This window comes from Eurytemora carolleeae, unplaced genomic scaffold (genome assembly GCF_000591075.1).
Source record: "Eurytemora carolleeae unplaced genomic scaffold, Eaff_2.0 scaffold1793, whole genome shotgun sequence".
NCBI classification, from domain to species: domain Eukaryota; kingdom Metazoa; phylum Arthropoda; class Copepoda; order Calanoida; family Temoridae; genus Eurytemora; species Eurytemora carolleeae.
Genome location: NW_019397682.1, coordinates 1 through 12,448, shown reverse-complemented (window position 1 = coordinate 12,448; position 12,448 = coordinate 1). Strand labels below are relative to the sequence as shown.

General features: G+C 32.2%; 1 protein-coding gene across 4 annotated transcripts; it reads left to right on the top strand.

Moving 5' to 3' along the window:
- The first annotated feature begins 2,729 nt into the window (after positions 1–2,729).
- LOC111715470 (carotenoid 9,10(9',10')-cleavage dioxygenase 1) lies at positions 2,730–12,264 on the top strand. Of its 4 annotated transcripts, none has more exons than XM_023490794.1 (17): positions 2,730–2,829; positions 4,280–4,414; positions 5,357–5,400; positions 6,746–6,815; positions 7,033–7,103; positions 7,364–7,388; positions 7,598–7,648; positions 7,942–8,019; positions 8,083–8,137; positions 8,327–8,369; positions 8,589–8,643; positions 8,700–8,785; positions 9,658–9,808; positions 10,717–10,816; positions 10,873–10,913; positions 11,016–11,082; positions 12,233–12,264. In XM_023490794.1, the coding sequence occupies exons 1-16, from the start codon at positions 2,807–2,809 to the stop codon at positions 11,056–11,058; spliced, it is 1,071 nt and encodes a 356-aa protein (XP_023346562.1). In that variant the 5' UTR covers positions 2,730–2,806; the 3' UTR covers positions 11,059–11,082; positions 12,233–12,264. The 4 variants fall into 4 exon arrangements, with proteins under 4 accessions (XP_023346562.1, XP_023346564.1, XP_023346561.1 ...); XM_023490796.1 differs by lacking the exon at positions 12,233–12,264 and adding an exon at positions 11,691–11,784; XM_023490793.1 differs by lacking the exon at positions 12,233–12,264 and adding an exon at positions 11,626–11,682 and having other exon boundaries at positions 2,731–2,829.
- Positions 12,265–12,448: the final 184 nt, after the last annotated feature.

The following is a 12,448-nucleotide window of genomic DNA, read 5'->3' as shown; positions in this document are numbered from 1 at the left end:
CGTGGTTATACAGCTGCTAGATGGACTTCTGACTGCGGCGCATGGCCACTTGTCATAGCCGCAGCGCTCGGCAAAGAAATTGTCTTCACCTAACCTTACCCTCCAATAATTCAAAAATACACAGCTGGCGTAGGTCATAAGTTAAGCACGCGGAATGTTTCGTATAGATGATGTATCATTACCCTGGCTGCCTGAAGACAAAAAAGCTTATGTGGCATGGAAGGGAAAAATAGTGTGGCTTATGGCCACCTGCCTTTCCCCGCTCGTCAAACTCAAATTAGGCTGAACGATATCTTAAGTGTCAACTTGGATTGCTTGAATTGTCGAGGGAAAAATGGTCGTTTTTAAACCATGAATTTTTTTAAACTTGAATTTTCAGAAAAGAAAATCTTCCTGACAAATTTAAATATGGCCAAAACTAGGGGGAAATCTAGACGAATAGTTCATGATTATAAAAGAGACCTAATTTATAAAACGCCGCATATTTATCAAGATATTAAATCGGTAATTGATAGAAGTTAACATTTCAGTGTGTGTTAAACAAATGATAGTTATGGTGGACAAGTTCCATCAACAAGTGTTAGATTGATTCACTCACAAAGAAACAAAAAATATAATATTCATGAAGCGTATTTCAATTTGTGCTACAAAACATCTTGGTTCACCGACATCGGGTCAAACGACAAACGGTCAAAAACGCGCCAAAAGAACAGGCTAGGGGGCCAAGCTCTGCGATTGGGAGTTCAAATTAATTTATCATAAAAATATGTATTATTTCAAGTTTAGGTGAGGTTAAGACCTGGGCAGAGCGCTGCGGCTAGGACAGGATAGGGGAAGCGCTGCGGCTAATGAACATGATCGAAAATATGTTAAATTAACCAAAATAGTCTAAATGAAATTTTGCCCGTTTGTCGCACTTTTTGCCCTGTGTCGTTTTACCCTTTGTCGCGTTTTGACCGTATGTGGTTTAACACTAGGTCGTTTTACCCTTTGTCTGTAAATCAACATCTTTAGTAAGCTGATCAAAAAGTTTGGTTTAAAAACTGTCAAGGTTGTTGGTCTTCTTGCACAACAATCTGAGGTTTTTCAAGTATTTCTAAAAAAATAGATTATCATAGATTCTCTTGCACCAAGCAAAATTTTGATTAACATTGTTATGTTTAATCTTTTACACAGTACAGTATTTAGATGTTTAAAGTTAACAGTTGTTGTGTCGTGTATTCTTAAAGTCCAAAAAAAAAATGCCCAGACATCTTTTCTTATTATAAAAGTGCACTTCAGCTGCCAATAATCTTGCGGAAATAAATTTTAATCTGTAAACATTTCGGATTGGATTGATGTGGTAAGTTATGTATTTAGTATTTACCCAGATGTTTTAAACTTGTTTTAACCGAACAGGAAAATTATGAGTTTGCGGATTCTAAATAAATATTTAAATGTACTTTAAGTGACTGAGCAACGTTGCTCTAACGAACGGCAAGCTATAAAAAATTTTACGAAATTCAGCAATTCGCTTCTTTTCGCGAAAAAATGCGAAACTCGTAATGAAAAAGTCGCAAAAGTTTTCTTTTTGCTAGAAAAACGAACGGCAAAATCCAGAAATTTTGAAATTGTTGACAAACGAAATAATCGTTCATGAAAAAAGCTTTAAATGATGTTTTTTATAATAACGGCGACCATTATTAATTTGACCTGCTTAAAATGCAAAAAAAATCTTCATTCAACATCGATAATAATATTGAGATCGGCAACAAATGGTAACTTCATAAAGAATTGAAATATTATACCGTTAACTTAAGTTCAGTTATTATCTAAGAACGAACGGATATCAATTTAAAGGTTCGCTTTTTAACGATTTTATCCAACCGTTAAGGATGGGTTGAAAAAAAGTTATGAACGTTCCCAGCCCTACTTAACATTTTAACTGCTGAAGGCCAATTTAATACATGAACTAAGAGATAAGATTATTAATTATCCATAAGTTTATCGCCATGTTGTTAGTATTAAAGTTATACTAGAGGTTGCTATATACTTCTATAACAGCAGCTTTTATAACAAGCCTCTTACATGTCAAACAGTACAGAACGAAAATTTGAGATATTGATTAAGAATTTGTACAGAGCAATTTCTTGAATTTTTTCAATAATATTTAGGAAACTAATTGTGTCACTGTTAAATACCTCTGACTTTTCTACAGGGCGTCCCAATAAACATGGGAATTCAGTGACAAATTCGATATCGTCTTTGACATGAATTAGCATTGTAATACCTAATTTTGAAAGCCATAATATTATTATGTCTGCTAGAGTTTATTTTATTAAAACGGTAAATGGCTGTAAAGATGTGTCTTTAATGTCTCCGCAAGATAAACAGTGAAAAGACGGACAAGTTTACTCTGTTTGTATATTGCATTTTTTGTTTGTTTTACTAAGTACAACCGTATGCAAACAAAACATAAACAAACAAATTGTAAACATAGCAGATGAAAATCATACGGATTACAGATTTCTCAGTAGGTATTACTATAATAAATCAAAGAATTATTTTAAAAGACGATATCGAATTCGTCACTGAATTCCCATGTTTATTGGGACACACTGTATTATATATATCCACTATCCATGCATAATATCTTATATCCCATTATGTTTTCCCAAAACTTACTTTTAACCCCCCCCCTCCTATTTAACCTTGGGCACAAAAATCCAACGGGGGGTTCCGCCACAAATCTTAAGAACTGTTACATTTTCTTATTGATGTCATTTAAAAAAATGTTTTCAGATTAGGGCAATACTAACCAGTAATCATGAAAACTCTACTTTACTCCAGGAACACAAAAGAAGATAAACAATTATTAGTTTTCAGTAGAATAATGATTGACCAACAGTTTCGTCGATAGTTGCATGAAAACTTAAAAAAAACTTCTATGGTTTTGAGCTTTAGTGAAAACTGTTTGTTTTTTTAATTAGAATACTAAATTTTTAATTTTAATTGAAAAATTAGGAAAAAATTAACCAAACATTAGAATTTTAGTTTGTTCTGGCATATCTTCCTTTAGGGTTACTATTTATTTTAGTGAACAGAAAACAAATGTTTTGGAAGAAGTTTTTTTTTTTCATTTTTGTGGAACCTGTTAAGAAACAAAGTTGTAAAATGTAACAAATAAAAACCGTTAATGTGCATTACTGGTATGAAACATGCACATTTTATTTTTCCAATTCATATCTAACGTTAAAATATAATGTAAACATATTTGGTACATAGACAAATTGGTTTTGAAATATTTATGCTGTTCTGTTCTAACTGAAATCTTATTAAAATCAATTTACAAATGAAAGAGATATAGCAAAAAATTCGGCGAAAAATTGTTTAATTTTTAAATTGTAGAATTTTACGTAACTACATTACTCTTTCTCAGAAATCTCTTGCCGAATGTGGTATGAATTAAGCATGAAATTTCCCTGAAAATAAAATGTAACGCGAAATCTAAGTCTACGTAATTTCAAAAACTAAAATTTCTTTTAGAAAATATTTGTGAAATAAATTGTTTGATTAAAACAGAAAGCTGATATTTTTATTTCCCATCGCTCAACTGAGTATGTCACGAGAACAAAAACATGAAACATATCTTTTGACGTGAAAAAAAATCACTAATAACAAAATATCCATAGATAAAGAGGTTAAAGTAAAATTTGTACAACACAGTGGTAAAACGTGGAATAATTGTCGCCCCTGACATTTTTGACATCAGTTAATTTTAAATTTTAGCCTTAAATAACAAAATTTGATTATCGTTGGCTTTCTTTCTCTCAATAGGTGAATCCCAGATATATGAATACATAGCAAGAGTTTTTTATAATGTCGTAATACATACTTAACCTACAAATTTTTTTTTTGCAAACATTTTTACTATATAACTGGATTTTGCGATAAAAAATTTAATTTTTGCAAATTTGCAATTTTTTTACAGATTCTAAAAGTAGAGCACAAGAGCTTTCCAATGATGTATCATTTGTCATATTTGGACATCAAACATGGGAGTCAAATTGACCCCCCAGCATATCCTGGTTTGCAACTACCCCAGCAGAGATAGGGTTAAGATCAAATGCCGCGGAAAAGTGAGATCAATATTAATATATCTATTGCATTAATATTTCAGGGCTGTTAATTTACCTTGAATTAAAAATAAAATGAAGTTTACTTAGAATTATTAAAACAATTATGGCGGTCTATGAATTCATATATCTGGGGTTCACTGTATAATCTTTTCTTTTTAAAGTGTTGTACTGGTTGTAGTGGTTGCAGTACTGAGAAACCAGTTTAGTAAACAGTTTGTAAACATGGCTGATCTAGTTCTAGATCAAATATATTTTGGACTCTGTAAGTTGGACGGGGTACAGGAGTTCAATCAAAGGTAGAAAATAAAATATATTTATTATAGATGAAATATGTGGCTAAAAAACGTACGAGGATTATTTTTAGGTTTGTCATATTCTCAATTTCTAAAATAAGAAACAACGATTATTTGATAATTCCTTGCCGAAGAATAGAAAATTTTATAATAATTTCATGATAATTTCACTTTACAGATTGATTGACTGTATTATTAGTTTTAAAGTTTGAAAATCTAAATGTTTTACCAGACAGAATGCAGAAAACACCCAAAAAGGTTATTTTTAGATAAAAAGAATCCTAAATGACTTAGCATTTGATGATTTGAAAAAAACTTCCTTTTTCAAGTTCCGAGATCAAACTTGGAAAACTACTGAAATCGTCTTTTGATTATGATTATTTGAAATGACTTTAAGTCTCAAACGATTTATTCTGTTAAAAAAAACTTCATAAATTGAAACTTTAAAAAATATTTAGTTTAAATTTTGAGTTAATTTTTTCCTTCTTTATTCCATTACATTACATACATAATTATCAATTTAAAATGCATATTTTTGTCAAGCAGTCAAGCTATTTTTAACTATACGTGATTTTTATCTTGTCTTTCTTAACATAAGTACAAATGATAACAATGTTGTTAATGTTATTAAACATTAAAATCTGCTTCGCTTATTTATTCTTATTGCTATAGCGATAAAAAATCTTGAATTTCGTCTTGTCAGTAAATAAAGCTTATTGAGAGGGGGGGGGGGCTGCAATATTAGAAAAAAACCTTGCTATTCTTGTTCGTAACAATAAACTTACTGAAGACAAAAAAAAATTGAGGTTAAAAAAAATTGGCATAAATATTGTGAGGAAAACGGGAAAATAACGTTCAAGATAAGTACAATTTAAAAATAGTAAACTATGTTAACGAAAACGATGTCCAAATCTAAAAGAATAATTAAATATATCTTATTTTCAGATCTCCTAATTATATGGAAGGAAACTGGATTCCAGTTCATAAAGGTATTACCAGGCGCGCAAATAAACATTCAGCATGGCTGGGGAAAGGAATTTTGTTTGCCCCCTTCTCCCCCTAAATATTTCTAGGGGGGGGGGGGAAGAAAATGTGAATTGTACTCAACCATAAAAAACTACTATTTAGGTATTTTGGGGGGAAATTTTTTAATTTGGATACATTCATTCAGTTTGGGAAAATCTAAAACTAAATTTCAGGGGAAAATTTACTTTTTGCGGCAAATTTTAGTTTTGGGGGGCCTTTTTCAATTTTGTCAATTTTGTGTATGGGAAATCTTAAATCTTTTTTTTGGATAGGGCTGTAAATTTTAAAGTTGTTTGTATTTATAAAACATTTGGGGATAAAAATATTAAATTTAGGTGCAAATCAAAATATTTCTTGGCATTCTAAAAAACCAAGGATTATAAATGTTGAAAAAAGGGGACAAATTAAGTCTTGTGGGGCAATTCGAATAAGAATGTGTGGGTGTAATTTAAAAAATCCAAATTTGGGGGCATTTTTAAAAGAAAGGGGACAAAATAAAAAGAATCTGAGCTTACATTGAAAAATGTTATAATGGAATTTGAGTTTGCTTAAAGAGTGTAGGTTTAAAAAAATAATCGTAAGTGACGGGGTTATATTTTTTTCAAATTTTCGAGAAAATTAGGTATTTTTGGAACTATACAGACCTTTGTTAAGGACTTCTTGCCCCCTCCCCTCCCCCCAAGCATAAAGGGTGGGCATGTCCACCCTTAATTAGGCTAAGGGGGCCTGGCCCCCCCTGCGCGTCTGGGTATTACCCCCTTTCCTCCCTAATTTGTTTTTACATTTCCCCGGCGGATTGTTGGGGGTATATGTGTATGATCAGGGAGTATGGACTAGAAGGAGATACAACTGACGCGGCCCGCCCTACCATTTGAATATACATGCTTTGCAGAATGTACTCCATTTGTATAAGAAATATTCAGAATAGGTTATTGTGTAAGCGGTAATTGTATACATCAGACAAATTTTTCTTAAACAAATGAAGTACCGTCTGCAATGCATGTAAAATCATACGGTAGGGCGGGCACGGTCAGTTGTATCTCCCTTCTATTACATACTACTTGGTATGATCCGCTATTTTAGATCTTTTTAATGATAGTGATAATTTACATTTACAGGGTGTCCCAAGCCGGCCATTTTAAACTTTCCACGAATGGTGGATTTTTAGTTTGTGTATGAGTATGTTGGATTTACGAATGAATTCAGGATTATTTGAAGACGATGTATGTTGAATTTCGATATCTGATACATCCAAAGTGTGTCCTGAAAGTGATAATAAAAAATAAATAAAAAGGGACATTTATATAGAGTTGAAAGTTGTTGGTGTGCCTGGGAAAGGAAACCTGCCTCAGGAGCTGGTTGGAACTACATATGCAAGGTATACTTCTGGAAGTTTCCAGTGGAAACTCCGGTCAATCTGATTCTGAAGACCAATTTATATATATATAATATTTTTAAATACTTGGGACATAAAATGTCGTCATCCAACTATGAGTTTGGCTCATTTTAGTATTTAATCACTTTGGTACTTCAGCTAGTGAATTATATATTGCATTATGTTTATTAAACGAAATCAGACACTTATCTTTATTTAGAATTGGTCCAAATTTGAAATGTTGGCCTCCCACCAATAAACATCATGCATTCAATGGTGAAGCTATGATCCATACAATACACATGGATACAAATAGGTAAATGATACATACAATATACATGGATACAAATAGGTAAATGATACATACAATACACATGGATACAAATATAGGTAAATGATACATACAATACACATGGATACAAATAGGGAAATGATACATACAATACACATGGATACAAATAGGGAAATGATACATACATTATACAAATACCTGGATACAAATAGGTAAATGATACATACAATATACATGGATACAAATAGGTAAATGATACATACAATACACATGGATACAAATAGGGAAATGATACATACAATACACATGGATACAAATAGGTAAATGATACATACAAAAGACACAGATACACATAGATATTGTTAGGAGTAAAAGTTTTGAATTTGAATCATTATTAGATGTTTTTAAAAGGTACCAAAGCTTATGTTTTCCTGTTTTTACTAAAATAATTTTAAGAGATGTTTAAGAAAAATGATTTTCATTACATTTTTAGTTCAATAAAATACAGCAACAATTGGATAAGAGAAAACCTTCCAAATAAAAGGTAAATATTTTAAAACGTTTTTAGTTATTAAATTAATAAAAACCTCCACCCCCCACCCCCTTCTGCACTAAAAATCTTTTATATTTAGTATTAAAAACTTTTCCCTCGATGATGTTTGCTTGAGAATGGATGAAGTTGGCATGAATGATATACGATACAGAACTTTCCATCCTCCAAAAAATTCGGACTTAAAAACTTTAACAGAATGATTTGGGGATATATAAAATAGATATCAATTCACTTCGAGAAACAAAATTTGAAAGAATTTGAAATTTGGAAATCTGAAATTTTAGATGGGATGATATTGGAAAGGAGTGTGGGCCTACTTTTGGTTTTGCAGATTTAAATGACGGAGGTTTAGTCTTATTCAGGTTAAAAATAAAATTTGTTAAGATATTATTAAGATATTATTTAATTTGTTTGTCTTTTTCCAGGTATCTTGTGCTCAAGATGAAATCCAAATTAAAGGGTATAGTTCATCCCCCGCAGGTAGGGAGAGACGCTTTTATTTTCTCTCATTGTCATACTCATAGTGCTTTAAAGTTTTCGGACACAAAGTCTCTCTTAATCGAAAAGGTTCAAAGTCTTTTAAGATTACAGTTTGTAACTAGCTTTAGCGAGGCACAAAATGTAAAAATAAAGGGGAGACAATCCTATTTGAAATATATTGTTTGACAGGAAAGAATTCAGGCTGGATCTACTGCTATAGTTCATCATGCAGGTAGGTCTGTTTACAATTTGAAATATATTTTTCGATTAAAGAGCATCAGTACCAATTTCGAAAAAAAAATTGTGAAACGAAAAATTGTCTCTCTCAAGGGTGCTTTATCCCTGAAAAATTGTCTCTCTCCAGAGTGCTTTAGCCCTGCAAAGCACCCTGGCTCCGTATTTTTTCTTTTTTTCAAAGAAACGTCAAATAAAGAAGATTTGTTCTTTTTAGAAAAGATATTTGCTTGTTCCGAGCTTTTTCTGCCATTTGAGATCAAAATGTCAAGGTAACATTTGTCACTTTAAAGAAGGAAAAAAAGGTTAATGAAATAATTTTTCCTAGTGATTCTGTTAATCCTATTGGATTCTATGATTACCATGGGAAACTCACAAATCGGAAGAATGGTCCTGTTGATGGAACCTTTTCAGGTCAGTTTTTAAAGAAAAGACCGCCGTTCTGCATGTAAAGGGGGGACAGGTCAAAATGAAATTATTACAAATAAAAACAGATATCTGGCACTTTTTCAATTATAGCTTCTCTTTCTACAGAGCTATCGAGAATTAAAAACAGTTTTCTGCTATTAAGGAAACATAAAAAGATAAATTTACTTTTCTCATACAGGGTGTCCCAAAAACCATGGGAATTCAGTGACGAATTCGATATCGTCTTTTTAAATAATTCTTTGATTTAGTATAGTGATACCTACTGAATAAGCTGTAATCTGTTAGAGTTTTGTCTGCTATGTTCACATTTTGTTTGTTTATGTTTTGACTGCATACGGTTGTACTTAGTAAAACAAGAAAATTGCAGTATATAAACAAACTTGTCAGTCTTCACTGTTCATCTTGCGGAGACATTATTGACACATCTTTACAGTCTTTTTACCCTTTCCATAAAATAAACTCTAGCAGACATAATAATATTATGGCTTTTGAAATTAGGTATTACAATGCTAATTCATAACAAAGACGATATCGAATTCGTCACTGCAAATTCCCATGTTTTTTGGGACACCCTGTACTTTGGCTTAAAATTGAGCTCACAAATTTTCCCTTTTCCTTTTGTCTACAGATAGGGAGGGGGGATAGGCGTAATGCAGTGATGCAGGGGAGACAGGTATTTTCGGGTATATATGTATAGCTCAACATTACATAGAGACTGGATTTGCTTAAAGAGGCATTATGCAACCTCAGGTCAATCTATGAAAACTATCAAGGTTACTGATTTCAAGCGGTGTAATCAATTGTTATACATTTGGTTCATAGATAATATAGATAATATCTTGTATATCTACTTCTAGCTCACCCTGTAATTGATGAGAAGACGGGTGACCTGTACTATGCTTCTACTAATCAAGCAGCAGGATCAGTAGCTGGAGGTCAACCCTTTCTAGATCTCGGGGTCGTAGATAAAACAGGAGTTCTTTACAAACTCTTCCATATTCCTATCAGGAATGGGATCTTAACTGAAATTTTATCGTCATAACTTGTATATCGTGAACATACTGTCCATTTACCCTACTTACCGATGCTATAATGCAAGGAAAATTAATTGCAGTTGCGTATACTCTGCTTACATATTGAAACCAGTTCTTTCTGTGCGGAATTTGTAAACAAGAATGTTAACACAAGACGGATGTCGAAGCCTGACATGGGATGCATCTTTCACATAAAATATCAATAAAATATTCTGGTCATAGGAAACAATTGTGTGGATTATCAAAATTATGAAAATTTAATGCTTTTAACCTCCTCGGATACTAAACGAACACTGATGCATCTATTCTTGTTTACAAATTCCGCCCACAAAAAACTGGTTTCAATATGTACGCAGAGTATACGCGACCGCAATTAACTTTCCTTGCATTAGTACCTTTCTCTATTTTATTAAGAAGCTGCATCAGAAATTTATCTGACTATAATTGTGCACAGCTGTACTAGCTGTACTAGCTGTACTAGTTGTACTAGCTGTACCAGCTGTACTAGCTGTACCTTACGTCATTGGTTATTTTGGTTGTTTGAGATCAACAGTCAACAGTAAAACAGCAGTTATAATTAAACAATTTTAAATTAGTTTAGAGTGTCTTTCTTTGGATTTCCCAAACATTCTGTTCTCCAATTCTAACACAATGTTCGTAATCTTGACATGCTTTCTTTTTTTCGGCTTAGGCCGCCGAAAAAGGTCACTGCGTCAAATACGCACCTTATTATCATCATTCCCTATCAATTACGGTTCTAAAACAAATGTATTAAGTTTTAGGAAAATCGCGAAATTGAGTGTTTAAAGTTCAGTATGTGTAATTCATTTTTAAAATTAAAAAATAATAATAAACAATTAAGATTAGGAAATAAGCCCTTAGAAATCCTACATCAGCCTTCTACCACGACATAATGCTCACTGAGAATTATGTTATAATTCCAGAAACTTCTCTCAAAAAAGATGTCACCAGATTAAACAGTGTAAGTTGCTCTTTAGATTTTAATACATTTTAAATATTAAAACCTTTTAAATTTAGTATAAGACCCTGACATTTTACAATGAAACGGAACCAATGAGGAATAATTTCTTATTGTTTAAATCATATAAATATTACAAAGCTACTACTTAAAGTAGATTTTAAGTTTTTCATTGACTAAGAGAAAAATAAGAAATTCGCAGATTTGGGATTATTGGACGTGATGCACGTCCGCAGATGAAATAGTTTGGATAGCGACTCAGTTTCCAGGTTCTCTTTATAAACCCAGTTTCTCTCCAGGTTCTTTGTAAAACCTAGTCAATAGTTTCTGGTTTGAACCCATGTGTCCAGTTTTTAATTGTAAAACCAGCTCAGTTACATTTTCCATAATACTTTTGCCCTAAATTAAATACTTTTTCCATAATTACACTTGCCATACTAAGTTTACCATAATGGTTACACTTGCCATAATTACAACATACATACATTTTTTTAAAAGTAACAATTACAATTAACAAATCTAAATGATGGACACTGAACAGCTTATGAGCAGTAAGGTTAATGTACTGCTCTATTGCAAAAGTATTGTATTGTCATTAATTCTTCACCAAGCTCTTTCTTCCAGTATTAGTGTTTATATCTCTCTACAGGTTTTTTGTAAACCCCAATTTCCAGGTTTTGTAAAGACCTAGTTTCCTGGTTGAGTGTTTAATATTTCTGCACAAATATTCAAGTTTTTGTTGTGGTTTAGATTGCTAAATTTTCTTTTTAACAACACTTCAAGTCTTTATTTCTCACGTATATTATTTTCAGGGCATATTTGGCATACAATAACCGCTAAAGAGGAAAAGGGTAGAATAACTGTGTATTATTTTCAGGGCATATTTGGCATACAATAACCGCTGCAGAGGAAAAGGGTAGAATAACTGTGTATTATTTTCAGGGCATATTTGGCATACAATAACCGCTAAAGAGGAAAAGGGTAGAATATTGTAGGCATACAATAACCGCTAAAGAGGAAAAGGGTAGAATATTGTATTATTTTCAGGTTATATTTGGCATACAATAACCGCTAAAGAGGAAAAGGGTAGAATATTATATTATTTTCAGAGCATATTTGGCATACAATAACCGCTAAAGAGGAAAAGGGTAGAATATTATATCATTTTCAGGGCATATTTGGCATACAATAACCGGTGCAGAGGAAAAGGGTAGAATATTATATTATTTTCAGGGCATATTTGGCATACAATAACCGGTGCAGAGGAAAAGGGTAGAATATTATATTATTTTCAGGGCATATTTGGCATACACTAACCGGTGCTGAGGAAAAGGGTAGAATATTATATTATTTTCAGGGCATATTTGGCATACAATAACCGCTGCAGAGGAAAAGGGTAGAATAACTGTGTATTTTCAGGGCATATTTGGCATACAATAACCGCTGCTGAGGAAAAGGGTAGAATAACTGTGTATTCTCCCAAATTTGAAACCTACTCAGATAGAGTTAATATTCATCTTACAAGGTAAATATATAGATTACAGTTTTTATTTTAAAACACATAAAACACAATAGAATAATTTACGAGGGTTCAGATAAAGCCCACACATAAACTTAAACTTAAACATAAACATA